Here is a 14,542-nt window from a genome sequence, read left to right as displayed (position 1 = left end):
TTTTGGGTGACTGCAGACATGGCATCACATTCCCAAAGGGGTGTTTCAGGAGGATAGGATGTTGGGGGTGAGGGAGGTGTACAAGGGTCCAGAGGGGACCTGGGGCTGGTGGGGACTGGGCAGTCACTTGCTGATATAAGACATCTCAATAGAAGGGATGTATTCTTTGATGAATGGTGATTTTCTTGGAGCGATTGGCCATAAAAGAATGAGACTGCAGCAATGCATGAAGGAACAGGACTTGGATTGACTGGTGGCCTCAACATGTCACTATTCTTTCTCTAAACCTCAGTAGACTCATCTGCAAACGGGGTTTGTTGTTCTTGGTCTGCTTTCTTTTTGGAGATTTGCTGAGAATAAAACAGGTAATGAAGGGCTGGAGGTGTGGCTCAAGTGGCAGAGTACCAGCTTAGCAAGTTCTATGCCCTGAGTTCAAACCCCAGTACATAAAAAAAAAGAGAGAAAAAGAAAAAAGTAAGAAAATAATGCCAGTGAATGTGTAACAAACAGTATTCTTATGACTGTGCAGCATGTTAGGGTTTTAATCTACTGTAATCAGAGTGAATGCCTCAGTGGGGAATCTAGCTTTCACTTGGCTCCAGGGGCCTTAATGGGTGTTGGTTGAATAAATATGTGTGCGAGTAAATCAATGAATACACACATGAGTAAGTGCTTAGGGAATGGAATGAAGAGACAGTAGCATAAGACAGAAATGGATTGGGCAATCACAAAGTCTAACTTTTCTTGTTTATTTGCGTTTTTGAGACAGGGTCTTGCTTTATAGCCAAGGGTGGCCTCAAATTTACAACCCTCCTGCCTCAGCCTCCTGAATGCTGGGATTACAGGTATTCACCACCACCATGTTGGGCCTAAGACTAACATTTTTGAGCACATAGTACACCAGGCTCTATTAAAAAGGCTCTCTTAATCCTTACAGCAAACCCAGGAGATCAGCACTGTTGTTAATACCATTTTGCAAATGGAGAAACTGAGGGTAAGAATTTAATTGACTTGCTTAAAGCCACAAAGCTCTGAGGTGGCAGAGTTAAGAGTCCAGCCCAGGTAATCTGACTTTAAAGCCCGGGGCATTAAACACTACTCTGGTCATAAAAGAATGAGGCTGCTGTAGCATGAGGAGGGATAGGTCTTGGAAAGTCTGGTGGCCTCAACATGTCACTGTTCTTTCTCTAAGCCTCAGTAGACTCATCTGCAAATGGGGTTTGTTATTCTTGGCCTGCTTGTTTTTTGGAGATTTGCTGAGAATAAAGAATCACTGGATGAGGGGATGAATGAAAGAATACGTTCAGGAGCCCTGTGTGGGCAAGACAGGCCATTTTCTGATGAGGAGGCTGAAGCTCTTGGGGGGAAAGAAGGACATCTAGATTCTAGACTGAGGTGAGATCTCTCCCAGGATAAATTCCAATAGCCCTGCCTCACGTTCCCTTTCCTTTCTCCCTGTCTGCAGGCGGATGCCGCCATGCAGCACTACGGGGTGAATGGCTACTCCCTGCATGCCATGAACTCGCTCAGCGCCATGTATAACCTGCACCAGCAGGCAGCCCAGCAGGCCCAGCACGCTCCGGACTACCGGCCATCAGTGCACGCACTTACACTGGCTGAGCGCCTGGCTGGTAAGGGCCCTGGGAACCAAACCATGGGAACAGGACCCTGATGGCTGGGGGAGGAAGCTCCAGAAAGCAAAGAGAGGAGTGAGCACCAGTCAGCTTACTCAGGGTGTTCAAGAAAGCCCTGGATCACTTAGCAACACAAGAGAGGTAGCAATTCAAAATCTGTGCCTTGTGCTCACTTCAGTAGTGCTTATACAAAATCTAAATACTTGGGAGCACCCCTTGTATGCCAGAACAATGCTGGGTCCTGGAACTGCCCTATGTCTTCAACTTCCCATAACAAGACTGCAAGGGAGGAATCCATTAAGCCTGGTCTCACAGATGAAGAGACCAAGCAGGAGGGTATTGTGTTAGCTCAGAGGACTATAGCTGGGAAGTAGCTGGAAGAGAGCTGGAGTGCTCTGGGGAGGAGACTGCAGGCATAGGTGGACCAGGCACCATGTAAGGCTCTCTCTGTCTCTCTCTCTCTCTCTGTTTCTGCATCAAACCATTCAATTCCCATGAAGAGGGTACATGCCAATTTTATAGACAAGGAAACCGAGGCTCAAAGAAGTTAAATATGGGAGAGAGTGGGTTGGAACATGACATTATGGCTAAAACTGTGGAGGAACAGGCTTCTGTTCATCAGAGTCTGCCCACTCACTTCTCTTCTTTGAGCTTCAGGTTCCCCTGGGAAAGTGGTAGTGCCCAGCCCAAAGGATGGTTGAGAGATTATTTGAGATAACACATGCCAAGTGGTGAGCAGAGCCTGGCAGAGCTCAGAAGTTGGTAGTACTTAACACCCATAGTACCAAACATTCAGGAGGGAGCTTCAGCCTGGCATCCCCAACTCCTGGTTCAACTGATTTTGCCTTGACTACTTCTTCGGTGGGTTTGTGGGTCAGTTTAGTCTTTCATCACTGTGGCAAAATACCTGAGAGAAACAATTTAAAAGGAGGAAAGATTTGTTTTTCCTCACAGTTTCAGATGTTTCAGTCTGTGGTTGTCCAGCTCCATTGCTGTGGGCTTGTATTGAGGCAGAACATCATGGTGGAGAGGGTATGGTGGAGCAAAACTACTTACTTGTGACAGGAAGAGAGGGGGGAGGGTCTAGGCATAAAATATATCCTTCAAAGATATGCTCCCAGTGACCTACTTCTTCCACTAGACCCCATCTTCTAATAGTCCATTCAGCTATGAACTCATCAATATATTAAGCCATTGATGAGGCTAGCACTCTCATGATCCAGTATCTCTCAATAGCACCAATGGCTGGGGACCAACCTTTTAACACGTGAGCCTTTGGGGCCGTCTTTTATCTAAACAATAACAGTAGCTATGAGAAGGATTCAATGACATAGGTGGCAAGCTTAATTTCTAGGGAGGTGATGGCACTCATCCCACTCTATCCCCGGCCTGTGCCAGGTGGTCTTCATTGAACTCCTAGGGAGATCAGGTACCCACAAGACCCATTAGAGGACACAGCAAAAGGAGTGTGGCCTGGACCAATAGTAGGGCACCTGAGATCTGCAGTCAGGGAGGGCTTTCTGCAGGCCATGGAGCAGGAACCAGATCTTTAAAAGGCACAGCAAGGAGGAAGGACTAGCAGAAGCCAGGGCACAGAAATGGAATGGAGTCTGAGGACTTTGCTTGCATAGGGGTGGCAGCCTGGCAGGGAGGATGTGGTGGTCAGTCCCACTCCTATAGACTACGCCAGGACTCAGTGAATAAAATGGAGCCCCGGTCACATTTTCTAGATCAGCATGGGGACTAGTGTCTGGTGTGGGGATGGTGGGTACAGTCCTGCTCCAGCTATGGTTACTTCCCTGGTTTGGAGTGAATGCCCTATGTCCTACTTGTGGTGACATTAACCCATGACCATGTTCCAGGACTGAAGGACCAGAAAACAGAAAAGGAGTCAGGGACAGAGGATCAAGTCAACTGGTAGGGGCAGAGAAACTGGGGTGTTCAGCGTGGCCTTCCATAATTCTCTTGCAAACTTTTTTGCCTGAGCTGGCCTGGAATTGATACCCGCCCCCATCTCAGCCACCCATGTAGTTTAGGATGACAGGCATGTACCATGGCACCAGCTATTAGTTGAGATAGGGTTTCATGAACTTTTTGCCTGGGCTAGCCTCAACTTGTGATCCTCCCAATCTCAGCCTCCCATGTAGCCTGGATGACAGGCTATGCCACCATACCCAGCTTCTGACTTTTAAGGAGGGAATTAGTAGAGAGGAGTGTCTGCTTAACAAGTGTGAGACCCTGATTTCAACTCCCAGTACTGTCAAAAAAGAGGGAGATGAGCCCCATCCTACTTTCCACGAGAAGCTCTGTCTATGGCACAGGGAGTTTGGCTTCTTCTGTGACCATCCCACCTTTTGTAATCCCTAGAGCCAGCAGCAGGATGCTGCAATGTGGTTCCCAGACTAGACTAGGGATAACATGACTAAATGGTCCCCACTGCCTCCCTTGCCCTAAAGGTAACACTCATGATCTCAGGGCTTTGTCTGGGCTAGGATTAGGGCCAGTTTGTAAGGGGTTCAGGACTCCTTTAAACTGAAGAAGGAGCATCCCAAAGTCTGGGGCTTCCAGTATATCCAGTTGTCTCCTGCTTTAGGGTGTTGTGGATGCTTCCCCAACCCCTGGAGTGCAAGGAGAGGACTCCAGCTCTGTGCAGAAGCTGAGACAACCTAGGTTCCATTCACATAGACAGGGCATAGACAGTGTGTTCCCTTCAGCACAGACAGTGAGGTAGGAGGCAGAGGAGGGAGGTTACAGTCCAGCCTCCAGGCACCAGTCAGGCAAAAGGATTAGAGGCTGGACACCAATCCTAGGTAGATACTATTCTGGCTGGTTTCCCTGTTACCAGACATGTAGGCAAATCTGAAATTAATGGTCCCCCAGTCTTATTCCCCTCCAAGCTTGCAGCATTGAGAACTTGTCTCCTTGTCCTTCTGTCCTTGGGGAGGCAGCCAAAAAGGTCAAGATTGGGTACAACAAACTTTTTCCTGAGCTCTGAAGGCCCTGCCAGCAACTCAGGCTTTCTTCTTAGGAAACACAGCAATGGGAACAATGGCGTCAGAGGCCAACATGGGAAGTGAAATTTGATGCAGAGGACAGGGAATAAAGGTCTGTCAGACCTCTCCTAACTAGGCCTTGAGATGAGCCTGGCTTTACTTGGTCAGGGGCCAACATTCTGATGCTAGAGAAGCTTTAATAGCCAGAATCTAAGAGCCATAGGGTTGAGAACTATTGTGACTGATTTTTCAGACTATCAGCATTGTGTCATCTCAGAATATTATACTCATAGAATTTGGTCTTTTTCTTTTAAGAGAGGATCTCATTATGTAGCCTAGGCTAGATAACTCAGACTAACCTCAAACTCATAATCCTCCTGAGTGCTGTGATTATAGATGTGATCCACAATGCCCATCCCAGTATTTTTTCTTTTTTTAGTGGGACTGTAGATTGAACTCAGACCCTTGGATTGAACTCAGACCCTTACACTTGCTAGTCAAGGACTCCACCACTTTAGTTTATTTTTCAGATAGAGTCTTCAGCTTTTGCCCGGACCTTGATCCTCATACCTCTATCTCCTGAGTAGCTAGGATTACAGACATGCACCCCCATGCTCGGCTTAGTCCAGTATCTTGAGACTTAAGGATCTTAGGGCAACAGCCACCTCCCCATGTCCAAGGCCCCTCAATCACATGCCTGACAGCTATTCCTGGAGATGAATTAGACCTCTGTGGTCCTCATAGTGGACAACAGGGTGGAGAGATTTTGAAAACCCAGTTGTGGACATAGGTGATTACCAAGGGTAAAAGGGCCAGGGGTCACCTCTGGCAGTTGCCTTGGTGTCTGGAGTGGGTCAGAGCAGGATAAGGTTCAAAATGTATTTCCCATAATTAAATGGGCCCCCTCTCCTTGCCCTCCAACGGCTGTACATTTCAAGACATCATCTTGGAGGCCCGCTATGGCTCCCAGCACCGCAAACAACGTCGTAGCCGTACTGCGTTCACAGCTCAGCAGCTTGAGGCCCTGGAAAAGACCTTCCAGAAGACTCATTACCCAGATGTGGTGATGCGTGAGAGACTGGCCATGTGTACCAACTTGCCTGAGGCCCGGGTACAGGTAGGGTCAGCTCTTCTAATATACCTTGCAGACAAGCACCAGCCCATCCTCTGGCTCCCTGTTACCTAGGAGGCAGTATTTACTCCTAGGTAACATGGTGCACTCTTAACCTCCGTTGATGCCTTCAGCAATCGGAGGGGTAATTTGGAAAAGATGTGGAAAGGTTTCCTAGAGGGTTGGAGGGCAGTGTATCACCTACATCTTCCCCCAGAATACCCACCTCCACTACAACCTCACTTCTTTCCTCCCCACCTTCAAATACTCCTCTCCTTGGCTGCAGGTGTGGTTCAAGAACCGCAGGGCCAAGTTCCGGAAGAAGCAGCGCAGCTTGCAGAAGGAACAGCTCCAGAAGCAGAAGGAGGCTGAAGGCTCCCATGGGGAAGGCAAGACTGAGGCCCCAACCCCAGACCCCCAGCTGGAGATGGAGCAGCCCCCCAGTCTGCCCAGTGGTGACCCCCCTGCCGAGCTTCACCTAAGCCTGTCAGAACAGTCGGCCAGTGAGTCAGCCCCTGAGGATCAGCCAGACCGTGAGGAGGACCCCAGAGCTGGAGCTGAGGACCCCAAAGTTGAGAAGAGCCCTGGGGCTGAAAGCAAGTCTCTGGGCTGCAAGAGGGGCAGCCCCAAGGCAGGTAAGGCTTGGGAGGCACTGCAGCAGGCTGGGGTCCCAGTTCAGGGAGCACAAGTGGTTCTAGCTTGACAGGGAATGGGGTATTTGATGTGGGTCGGAGCACAGGCTAGTCAACAATTGGCACTGAGAGGCATGACTGATTAGAAAGAACTGGCTATAGTGGGCCTGTGCCAGATGTTCACTCTTTAGTTGCTGAGTCATGGGAAGATCTAGAGGGGTCTGGGAAAGGGAATAGGAGACAGGAAGGGATACTTGGGAGGGTTCCTTCCTCAGAGCCTCAGCCCAGATGAAACCCACACATTCTCTGCTTGGTCTGCTTGGACACTATAGAGCAACCAAATGGGAAGAAGTGAGAGAAGTGAGAGGCTGCTTAGATCCCATCACTTCAGAATATTGAAGAATTCCAATATTTTAACAACTAGTATAGATGTATGAGTGTATGCTGGGTGAATGCCATCTTGGTACCTAAGATTCCCATATGTGGCAGACTTCTCCCTGAATTCCTGCTTTTTTTAGGCCTTGGCCCAATTTCTTTCAGCTTAGGGATCTGGTTTGTTAGAAGTCCTTGTGGAAGGGGACCTGCTGAAAGGGTCTAGAGGATGCATCATTTCATGGCTGAGTACCCTCTCCCCATCTCTTTCCCACAGGGCTGCGCTGGGCTGGAGTCTCCCATCCCTAGCTGTGTTCATGAAGGAACAGAGCTCTGGCATGAGGCATATTTCAGATACAAACCCCAAGCACAGGCAGGGAAAGGATAGGGACTGTGAGCTGAGAGCTGGAGGGAGAGGATGAGAGCCCTTGAAAAGATAAAGGGGCTTCCCCAAGGACTCAGGATCCCTCCCAGGATTCTGAACAACACTTTGGGGTGTGCCCTGGCTGACGGGGATGGAGATGGTTTCAGCCAAAACCTGTCTTGTCTACAGGGCCACGGGAATGGGAAGCTGAGGGAGCCCCTTCTCACCGGCCATTCCCCTGTCCTGAGTACCTGGTTCTTGTTCTCTCCTTACAGATTCCCCAGGCAGCCTGGCCCTAGCTTCTGCAGGCCCTGGGGGCAGCCTCCTGGGCCCCTCCCACTCCTACTCCTCATCCCCACTGAGCCTCTTCCGTCTGCAGGAGCAGTTTCGCCAGCACATGGCAGCAACCAACAACCTGGTGCACTACTCATCTTTTGAAGTGGGGGGTCCAGCTCCTGCTGCTGCTGCTGCCGCTGCAGCTGCTGCTGTGCCCTACTTGGGTGTCAACATGGTCCCGCTGGGCTCACTGCACTGCCAATCCTACTACCAGTCCCTGTCAGCAGCTGCTGCTGCCCACCAGGGTGTGTGGGGGTCCCCACTGCTGCCTGCACCCCCTGCAAGCCTGGCACCTGCCTCAGCTGCCCTGAACAGTAAAACCACAAGCATCGAGAACCTGCGGCTCCGGGCCAAGCAGCATGCAGCTTCCCTGGGACTGGACACACTGCCCAACTGACTGACAGGCCTCCAACCCAGCCAGGGGTCTTAGGTGCCCCTTTCCCAGCCCCATGATTGTCCCCTGCCCAAGGCTCTCAAGAGTTAAATTTGGGAGCCCAGAGATCCTGGGCCCTGGAGTCTTTGCTCTGTCCCCCTTCCTCAGAACCCTGGCCCCAGGTGAACCCTACGTACTCTGTGCATGGCCCTGTTTGGATCCTGTAGAGGCCAAATGAGGAGGAGATGAGCAGCTGGTTAGATCTCCTCCTCGGCATTGCCTCCTCCCTCTCTTTCTGCCCTCTAGTAAGTTGAGTTGTGGATTGTGAGATATAAATATAAATATATAAAGCTATATTTTCAGGCACTGCCTGCCCCAGGTCCCTTGCCCTGTTCCCGTCTCTTCTCCACTGTCACCCTTGCTTCTACCTGCAGCTTTCACAGCTCACTACAGTCCTGTCCCTCCCCACTGCTTTCCTTCTTCCCTTGATCTCCCATGCCCTCACACCCTGCCTCTGTCCTGCTCCCTGTCCTTCTCCATCTTTACCACCCTGATCTTTCTCCTGTGTCTCTTTCTTTTGTCCCTGGTTTCTTCCTTTGTGCTGGCTGTGATGGTATTGTTGATTCCCAAGCTGTGTTTTGTTTGGGGCTGTGGTTTTAGTAATTTTGCCTCTTCCTGCTTCTCTCCTCTTCTCCCCTCCTGCTTCTCCACCTGCCTGTCTCTTCTCCCCACCTGCACCCTCTCTAGGCAGCTATTCCTTTCCATGCCACCAAAAGCAACACGGCTCTAGATGGAGACCCTGGAGTGGCAGGCAGGAAGTAACTCTGGCCCCCACACTCACCTGACATCTGGAGGAGGTCACAAGTCACTTTCTTTCCTCTTTTCTCAGCTTTGAGGTCCTGGCTCCCCCAAATTGAGGAGAGGGGAGTGGACATAGTAGTCAGGCTGGGTGGGCAGAAGAATGGCCATTATCTCAGCCTGTATATCTTCTTCCAACGCCTGGGACCCCATGCTAGCATTCACCCAGGACTGACTGGAGTCACACATGATCTCCGCTTCTCCTGGCCTCCTAGAGTCAGTTATGGAAGTAGGGACTTCTGACCAGATAAGTCACTGGCATAGAAACGTGTGTTCCTATTATGGCCAGGTAACTCTGCTCAGCAGATTCCCTTTCATGGAGGTGTGATCTTGGGGAAGTCTAGAACCTCTCTGGACCATTTCCATGTTTAGATTAGTTGGCCTATAACATCCTGTCCAGCTCCAACATTCTGTGCTCTCAACCTTGCCGGACAGAAGCTTTTAGTTAAACTTAACAATAACAACAAAAAAGCTTTCAGAAGCACATTACTGTTGCCTTGTTGCAGAGCAATGAGTCTTGTATGTACAAGCCTCTTTGTGGACACTGCCTCCATTTCCCAGTAAGTGTAGTAGTTCCCTTCTAGGTCAGATAATCTGAATTTGATCCTGCTTTTCTTGAGTTCCAGTGCCAGCCTTGGGGGTCATCCCATTTCCATGCCTATGGTTGGAGGGAGGGGGATGGCTTGGACAGATTCCTGGTCATGATCCCTAACCCTTTGGGCTTGCCATTGAACCCTCTACCCCCTGCTGAGAGAAGCTGAAAGCCAGGTTCAAGGTTTCTGTGGCTTGTTTCCCGTACCAGTTGGTGCACTGGCCTGAAGAGCAATCAATGCCAATCATACTTGAGACCAGTCTGTACTGGGGCAGATGGACAGGAAAAAGTAAGGAGGGTGACTTGGGCAAGGAAAATTATTTGAGCAAAGCAGGGGAAGTGAAAGTAAATGGACCATGGACAGGGGGTGGCTGGCTTCATGAGGAGTGGGAAGGAAGGGCCTGGAATCCAGGCTCCTACCCCACTTCATGCAGCAAGCACTAAGGCAGGAAGCTGAGAGTTTCTAAACTGGGGGTGTTTGGCTGGGACCTGAAATTTGGAAGGTGAGTTCAAGGCCATGGGAGCATCAGAGGAGGAAAGACTCAGGCAAGGGCAGGAAAAGTTGGCAAAGACTCTGGGAGAGACAGAAGGGGTTTTGGTTGGTAGGGGTTCTATGGCCCATGAGCAATTGATTGTCCTCTGTGGTCAGCTGTAGGAAGTTCTGTTTCTGAAACAAACATTAAAAAAACCCAAACATCTCATCTGGACCAGGCATAGGGAGGCTGAAGCTTTTTGTCTGTCCCTGAGTGCAAATGACTGTCACTGGGCCTAGAAATTACCACTTCCTCCTGAAAGCCTCCCCTGACTTCCTAATGGATAAGATTGCCTAGAGTCATTTTCTGTCATGGAGGGAGACTTGTCCCCCTTAGCCTCATCCTGGTTCTCAGAGTTTTGTCAACACTTCTCTTATTTAGTTGACCCAAACCTGCAAGCCCAGAGAAGGCAGGGAAGGTACATGTGGCCCCTGCCCTTGGGGGATCCCGAACTAGTTTAGGAAACCAGCCTCAGGCATTGAAAACAGCTAGCGAGCAAGAGGAGAGTGACCCTGAGGGAGGTAACCATGTATGTCTTTAAAGAATTATAGAGCATGAGCTTTGGTAGGTCCACACACTGGACACTGATGCTGGAACCTCTCCCAGGCCTGCTAGGCCACCATGAGGACCAAGAGCCTGAGGCTCAAAGCCTGACTGTTGCTTCCAGGAAAGCCTCATGCTTCCCTTCTCCCTTGTATTTGAGGTTTCCCTTTCTCTGCTTCCTCACTTCCCCAGGGCGTGGTCTAGGGGCTTGGTCCCCACCTTGACTCTGAGGCTGGTGGGCTGTACAGACTGCTTTCCAAACCAGCCATTGTGTGACCATTTGTGCTTAGACTTGTGCCAGCCCATGGCAAAAACGCTGTGTACTGCATTTATTTATTCTGTTAGTTGAAGAAACAAGACTCAAACTACCCTCTTTTCCCTGCCCTGCTCTCCGTGTAGTGCAGCATGACACTCTGTCCAGTGTATCTGTCTGTCTGTTGGTCTTACTTCCTGTGCTGTTGTGATCTGTTCTTTGTCCTACTTGGCTAATAAAAAGAGAACCTGGCAGCATAGCCCTTGATCCATGTTCATTCCTAGAGATATCTGGAAGTGGACTGAGCAGCAGATGTCTCAAAGTCTGTTTAGTGCCTTTCCACCACCACTGAGGGCAATGAATATGAGGCAGGTCTACCCGTGACCTTGGCCACTCCCAGGCTGCCTTGTAGCTGTCTCCGTGGCTTTCACCAATCTAGAGCTAGTGTGCTACACTGGAGGGGTAATGGGGGAGCAGAAGATGGGGGAGGGCTCCATCTTCTCTGGGCTATTTGGGGTTCAACCAAGCACGGGTGGCAGGGCAGCCTGGGCAAGAGACACCAGGCATAGGGATACCTGGAGATGTTCATAGGGATACCTGGGATAGTTCTCCAGGATGGAGAGAGGCAAGGGATTCTATGGGAAACCACAAGCAAGAAGAATGACAGGAAGGGACATTTGATCTGTTGCCAGAGTTGCAACAGGCAGCCTACACAGGGAGTGAGCTCATTTTCCTCAGAGGTGAGCAGGCAGGGCTTAAAGAGGGAATTACTGCAATAGTGAGGTGCATGTTTTGTTGGAAGTCTACATGTAGACATGAGAACTTATGCTGTGAGTTCCTGTATGCCTGCTGGCATTTGCGTGTGTTTGGGCTCACGCATAAGCAGGAGAGAGTGGGAGACTGAGACTGTATATATTGGCGATAATTGCAGGAAAAAAATGCGTAACTCAGAAATTCTTGCTGTTCTTCCTGCTGCATTTCAAGAAAAAGAGGCATAGAGGTCTTCACTGTCCTGGCCCCACCTCCCTTCTTGAGTACCATAGTGACTGCACAGGGCCTCTTGCCAAGAGGGGTGGTGCTGCAGGGACCTGGGGCTTGAGAGACCTCTTTGAGGCCTGTCTCTTAGGAGAACCCCAGCAAGCCTGAATAGAATGGAGGGGGCTGTCCGCTGGGCTTTCCAGAGGCGGGGGCCCTCACCTTCTTACTTACCTGGTTGCTGTGACCCCAGGAGCCACATTCCTCTCTCCCCTAGTGGAGCTGAGGATTAGGGCGGGGTACATCTCCCTTCTCCCCCCTCTCTTCCCTGCCTCCCTGGGAGGGGCTGAAGTATCAAATATCAGCCTCAAATCTCCCATTGCTCCCTCAACCTCCCTGAGCTGCCTAGTACCTCCCACATACCTCAACTTTGAGGGACACACCTTCCTTGGCAGAGAAGTACTCTGGTAACACTGCAGTTCAGATCACTCATTCACTCAGTGTTGACTGAGCACCTGCTGTATACCTAGCCCTGTGCTGAGCACTGGGTGCACTGAAACAAGTAAGAAAAATGTGCCCTGATAGTACAATATAGGATGATTTAAGATTCAAAAATAGGGAACTGTGGCAACACAAAAGAGGTCTCTAGTCCAACCTGGAAGGTCAGAAAAGCCCGTTGGGAAGGAAACTTGAGACCTGCGTCCCAGTGGTCAGTGTTCACTAGGAGGGCCAGAGGGAAGGTGTCTTGGGTCAGGCACAGTTCATCCAAGCTGACAGACTGAGCCTCTGAGTCCTGGAAGAGCAAGGGTCCTGTCTGGGTGGCACTAGAGGACAGTAGGGTGGTATCTGTGGATGAGGATGGAAAGGAAAACTGAGGCTGTAGACTCAAGCCCTGGGGCTAGGGCCTAGGGCATTGGAAGCTGTTCCCAGTGGAGGAGTAGGGTGATCAGACTTAGATTTTAGTAACTGTGTCCCCTTTTTTATTGCATAGTAGTTCATGTGAAGGAGCTGGAGGCAGGGAGACCAGAGAGGAAGCTATTTCATGTCCCGGTGAGAGGAGAGTGGCATCAATGTGAACTAGGGAGGACAGAGGAGAGGAAGGCTCAATTGGTGAGAGATTTAGGAGATGAAATCACCATGGTGACTGCAGGATAGCAGGGCTCAGGGGTGCTCTCAGGTATCTGGCTAAGTTACAGGTAGATAGAACTTCTACTCTGCCAGGGCTGGGCTCAGTGTCAAAGCATGCTACTGAGCTCAGGTTGGTTTTGTTTGCTGCATTTGGGGAGGCTTTGATATATACTACGGAAGATGTTGGGTCTATCTCTGCTATTGGTATGGATTTTATCTGACAGATACATAGCACTTTCTCTGTGCCTGGCACCTTATAAATAAGTCACTTAATCTTCATGAAACTCTACGAGGTAGGCATTATTATCATTCCCATTTGACAGATGGAGAAAGAAGGGAAAGGATGGTTAAATAGCTTGCCCAGAACCACAAGCTCATAATGGACCAACCAAGGTATGAACAGGGCTAACCTTGGAATCCATGCTTGGTAGTTGTCAACAGAGAGATGGCAGTTGAAGTCATGTTACTAAATGAGAAGACACAGAGAGAAGCTTAAGGTTGGAATCTACAGGAAACACTGGCTGTGACACAAAGAGAATTCTACTGATGGAGGCAGGACAAGCCAATCCCAACCTGCTTACGGTGGGCCCTCTGTGGTCCTCAGTTTCTTCTACTATTGAATAGGAACCATTTATCATGCCCAGTCTGCTTCCTGGAAGTCTCAGATGAGATAAAGAGAAGACATTGCGGGAGGGTGAGAAACTGATGCAGTAGGTGTCCAGGGAGCCCAGGGATCTGGATCTTTAGGGGCCCTTGTGGAAGGACACCTGCTGAGAGGGCTGTGGATGGGTCCCTTTAGGGCTGGGCATTCCCTCCCCATCTCTTTCCCACAGAGCTGCCCTGGACTGGAGCCCCCCACCCCTAATCTCTCATTCTCCTTTTGCTTCTGGGAAAGCCGATTAGGACGGCCTCCTGCCCGCCCCCCTGACAAGTTTGTCTGAACTTCCAACAAAGGCCCTCAGAGGGCTGCAGAGGGAGGGCTCCCCGGGCACTGGGAACCTGACACCAGTGCCCCAGGATCACCCCAGCAGCCTAGGAGGTGGTTCTGTGGCTCTGCCCACCCTATGGCTGGGCAGGAATGTGTCTCTGAGGGGACATGGCCCCACAAAGGCCTGGGGGCTGGGCTGGGGCAGGCTAAGGGATTTGTCACCTGGGAGCCCCTCACAACTGGGAAAGTGGCAGGGATCAGTGTCTAGGAGGGCTGGTGGGGATGTAGATATAGCAGACAGACACACACACACACTCACTCCCAATTATACACATACCCCCCCCCACATTCACAACACACATACACACATATTCTCTCTCACACACCCAGGGGACATGCTGATGTTCACAATGGACCACAAATCCCAGGGCATCTGTCCTCTTGTCTCTTGTGCTCTTGTATGAGCACACTCCTTATATACTGTCAGACACACAGTCCACAGTCTGCCACCTGGATGCTCCCCACATACCTGCCCCACCCCTAGACATGCATTCTTGCTGATTTACTCACACTCAGACAGCCCACCTAGTGCTCAGAGCTGGCTCCAATGACCCTTTCTAGACAGTTGTCTCAGGAGTCAGGCTAGCTTGGGCCCTATAGATACTCAGTGATTGCTGCCATTGCTTGTGCCGATACTGCCCCAATCCTCCTTGAGGGTCCAACACTGGCCTTGCTGCCACTTGAACACCCACAGCCACTCCTAAATCCATTCCAATGGGCTGTCCTGAGCCTACCCCCTCACACATAGTCCTCTCCCTCCCTTCCTCCCAGGACCCCCACTGAGTCACACAGGGCTCTGGGCCCAGAGGGCCCCAGATGTTTTGATGTGGCCGTCTTGAAATCCTTAGATTTCAACA

General features: G+C 50.5%; 1 protein-coding gene across 2 annotated transcripts; it reads left to right on the top strand.

Annotated features, from left to right (window-relative positions):
- The first annotated feature begins 1,477 nt into the window (after nt 1-1,477).
- On the top strand, nt 1,478-8,322 carry Dmbx1 (diencephalon/mesencephalon homeobox 1). 2 transcript variants are annotated; one of them, XM_020154837.2, is made up of 4 exons: nt 1,478-1,629; nt 5,549-5,744; nt 6,025-6,373; nt 7,382-8,322. In XM_020154837.2, exons 1-4 carry the CDS (start codon nt 1,478-1,480, stop codon nt 7,837-7,839), a joined length of 1,155 nt encoding a protein of 384 aa, XP_020010426.2. In that variant the 3' UTR covers nt 7,840-8,322. The 2 variants fall into 2 exon arrangements, with proteins under 2 accessions (XP_020010426.2, XP_020010428.2); XM_020154839.2 differs by having other exon boundaries at nt 1,478-1,631; nt 5,566-5,744.
- The last annotated feature ends 6,220 nt before the right edge of the window (nt 8,323-14,542 follow it).

Source organism: Castor canadensis, chromosome 7 (genome assembly GCF_047511655.1).
Source record: "Castor canadensis chromosome 7, mCasCan1.hap1v2, whole genome shotgun sequence".
Classification (NCBI taxonomy): Eukaryota; Metazoa; Chordata; class Mammalia; order Rodentia; family Castoridae; genus Castor; species Castor canadensis.
Note: the sequence above shows the minus strand (reverse complement) of the source record. Positions and strands in the feature narration are given on the sequence as shown.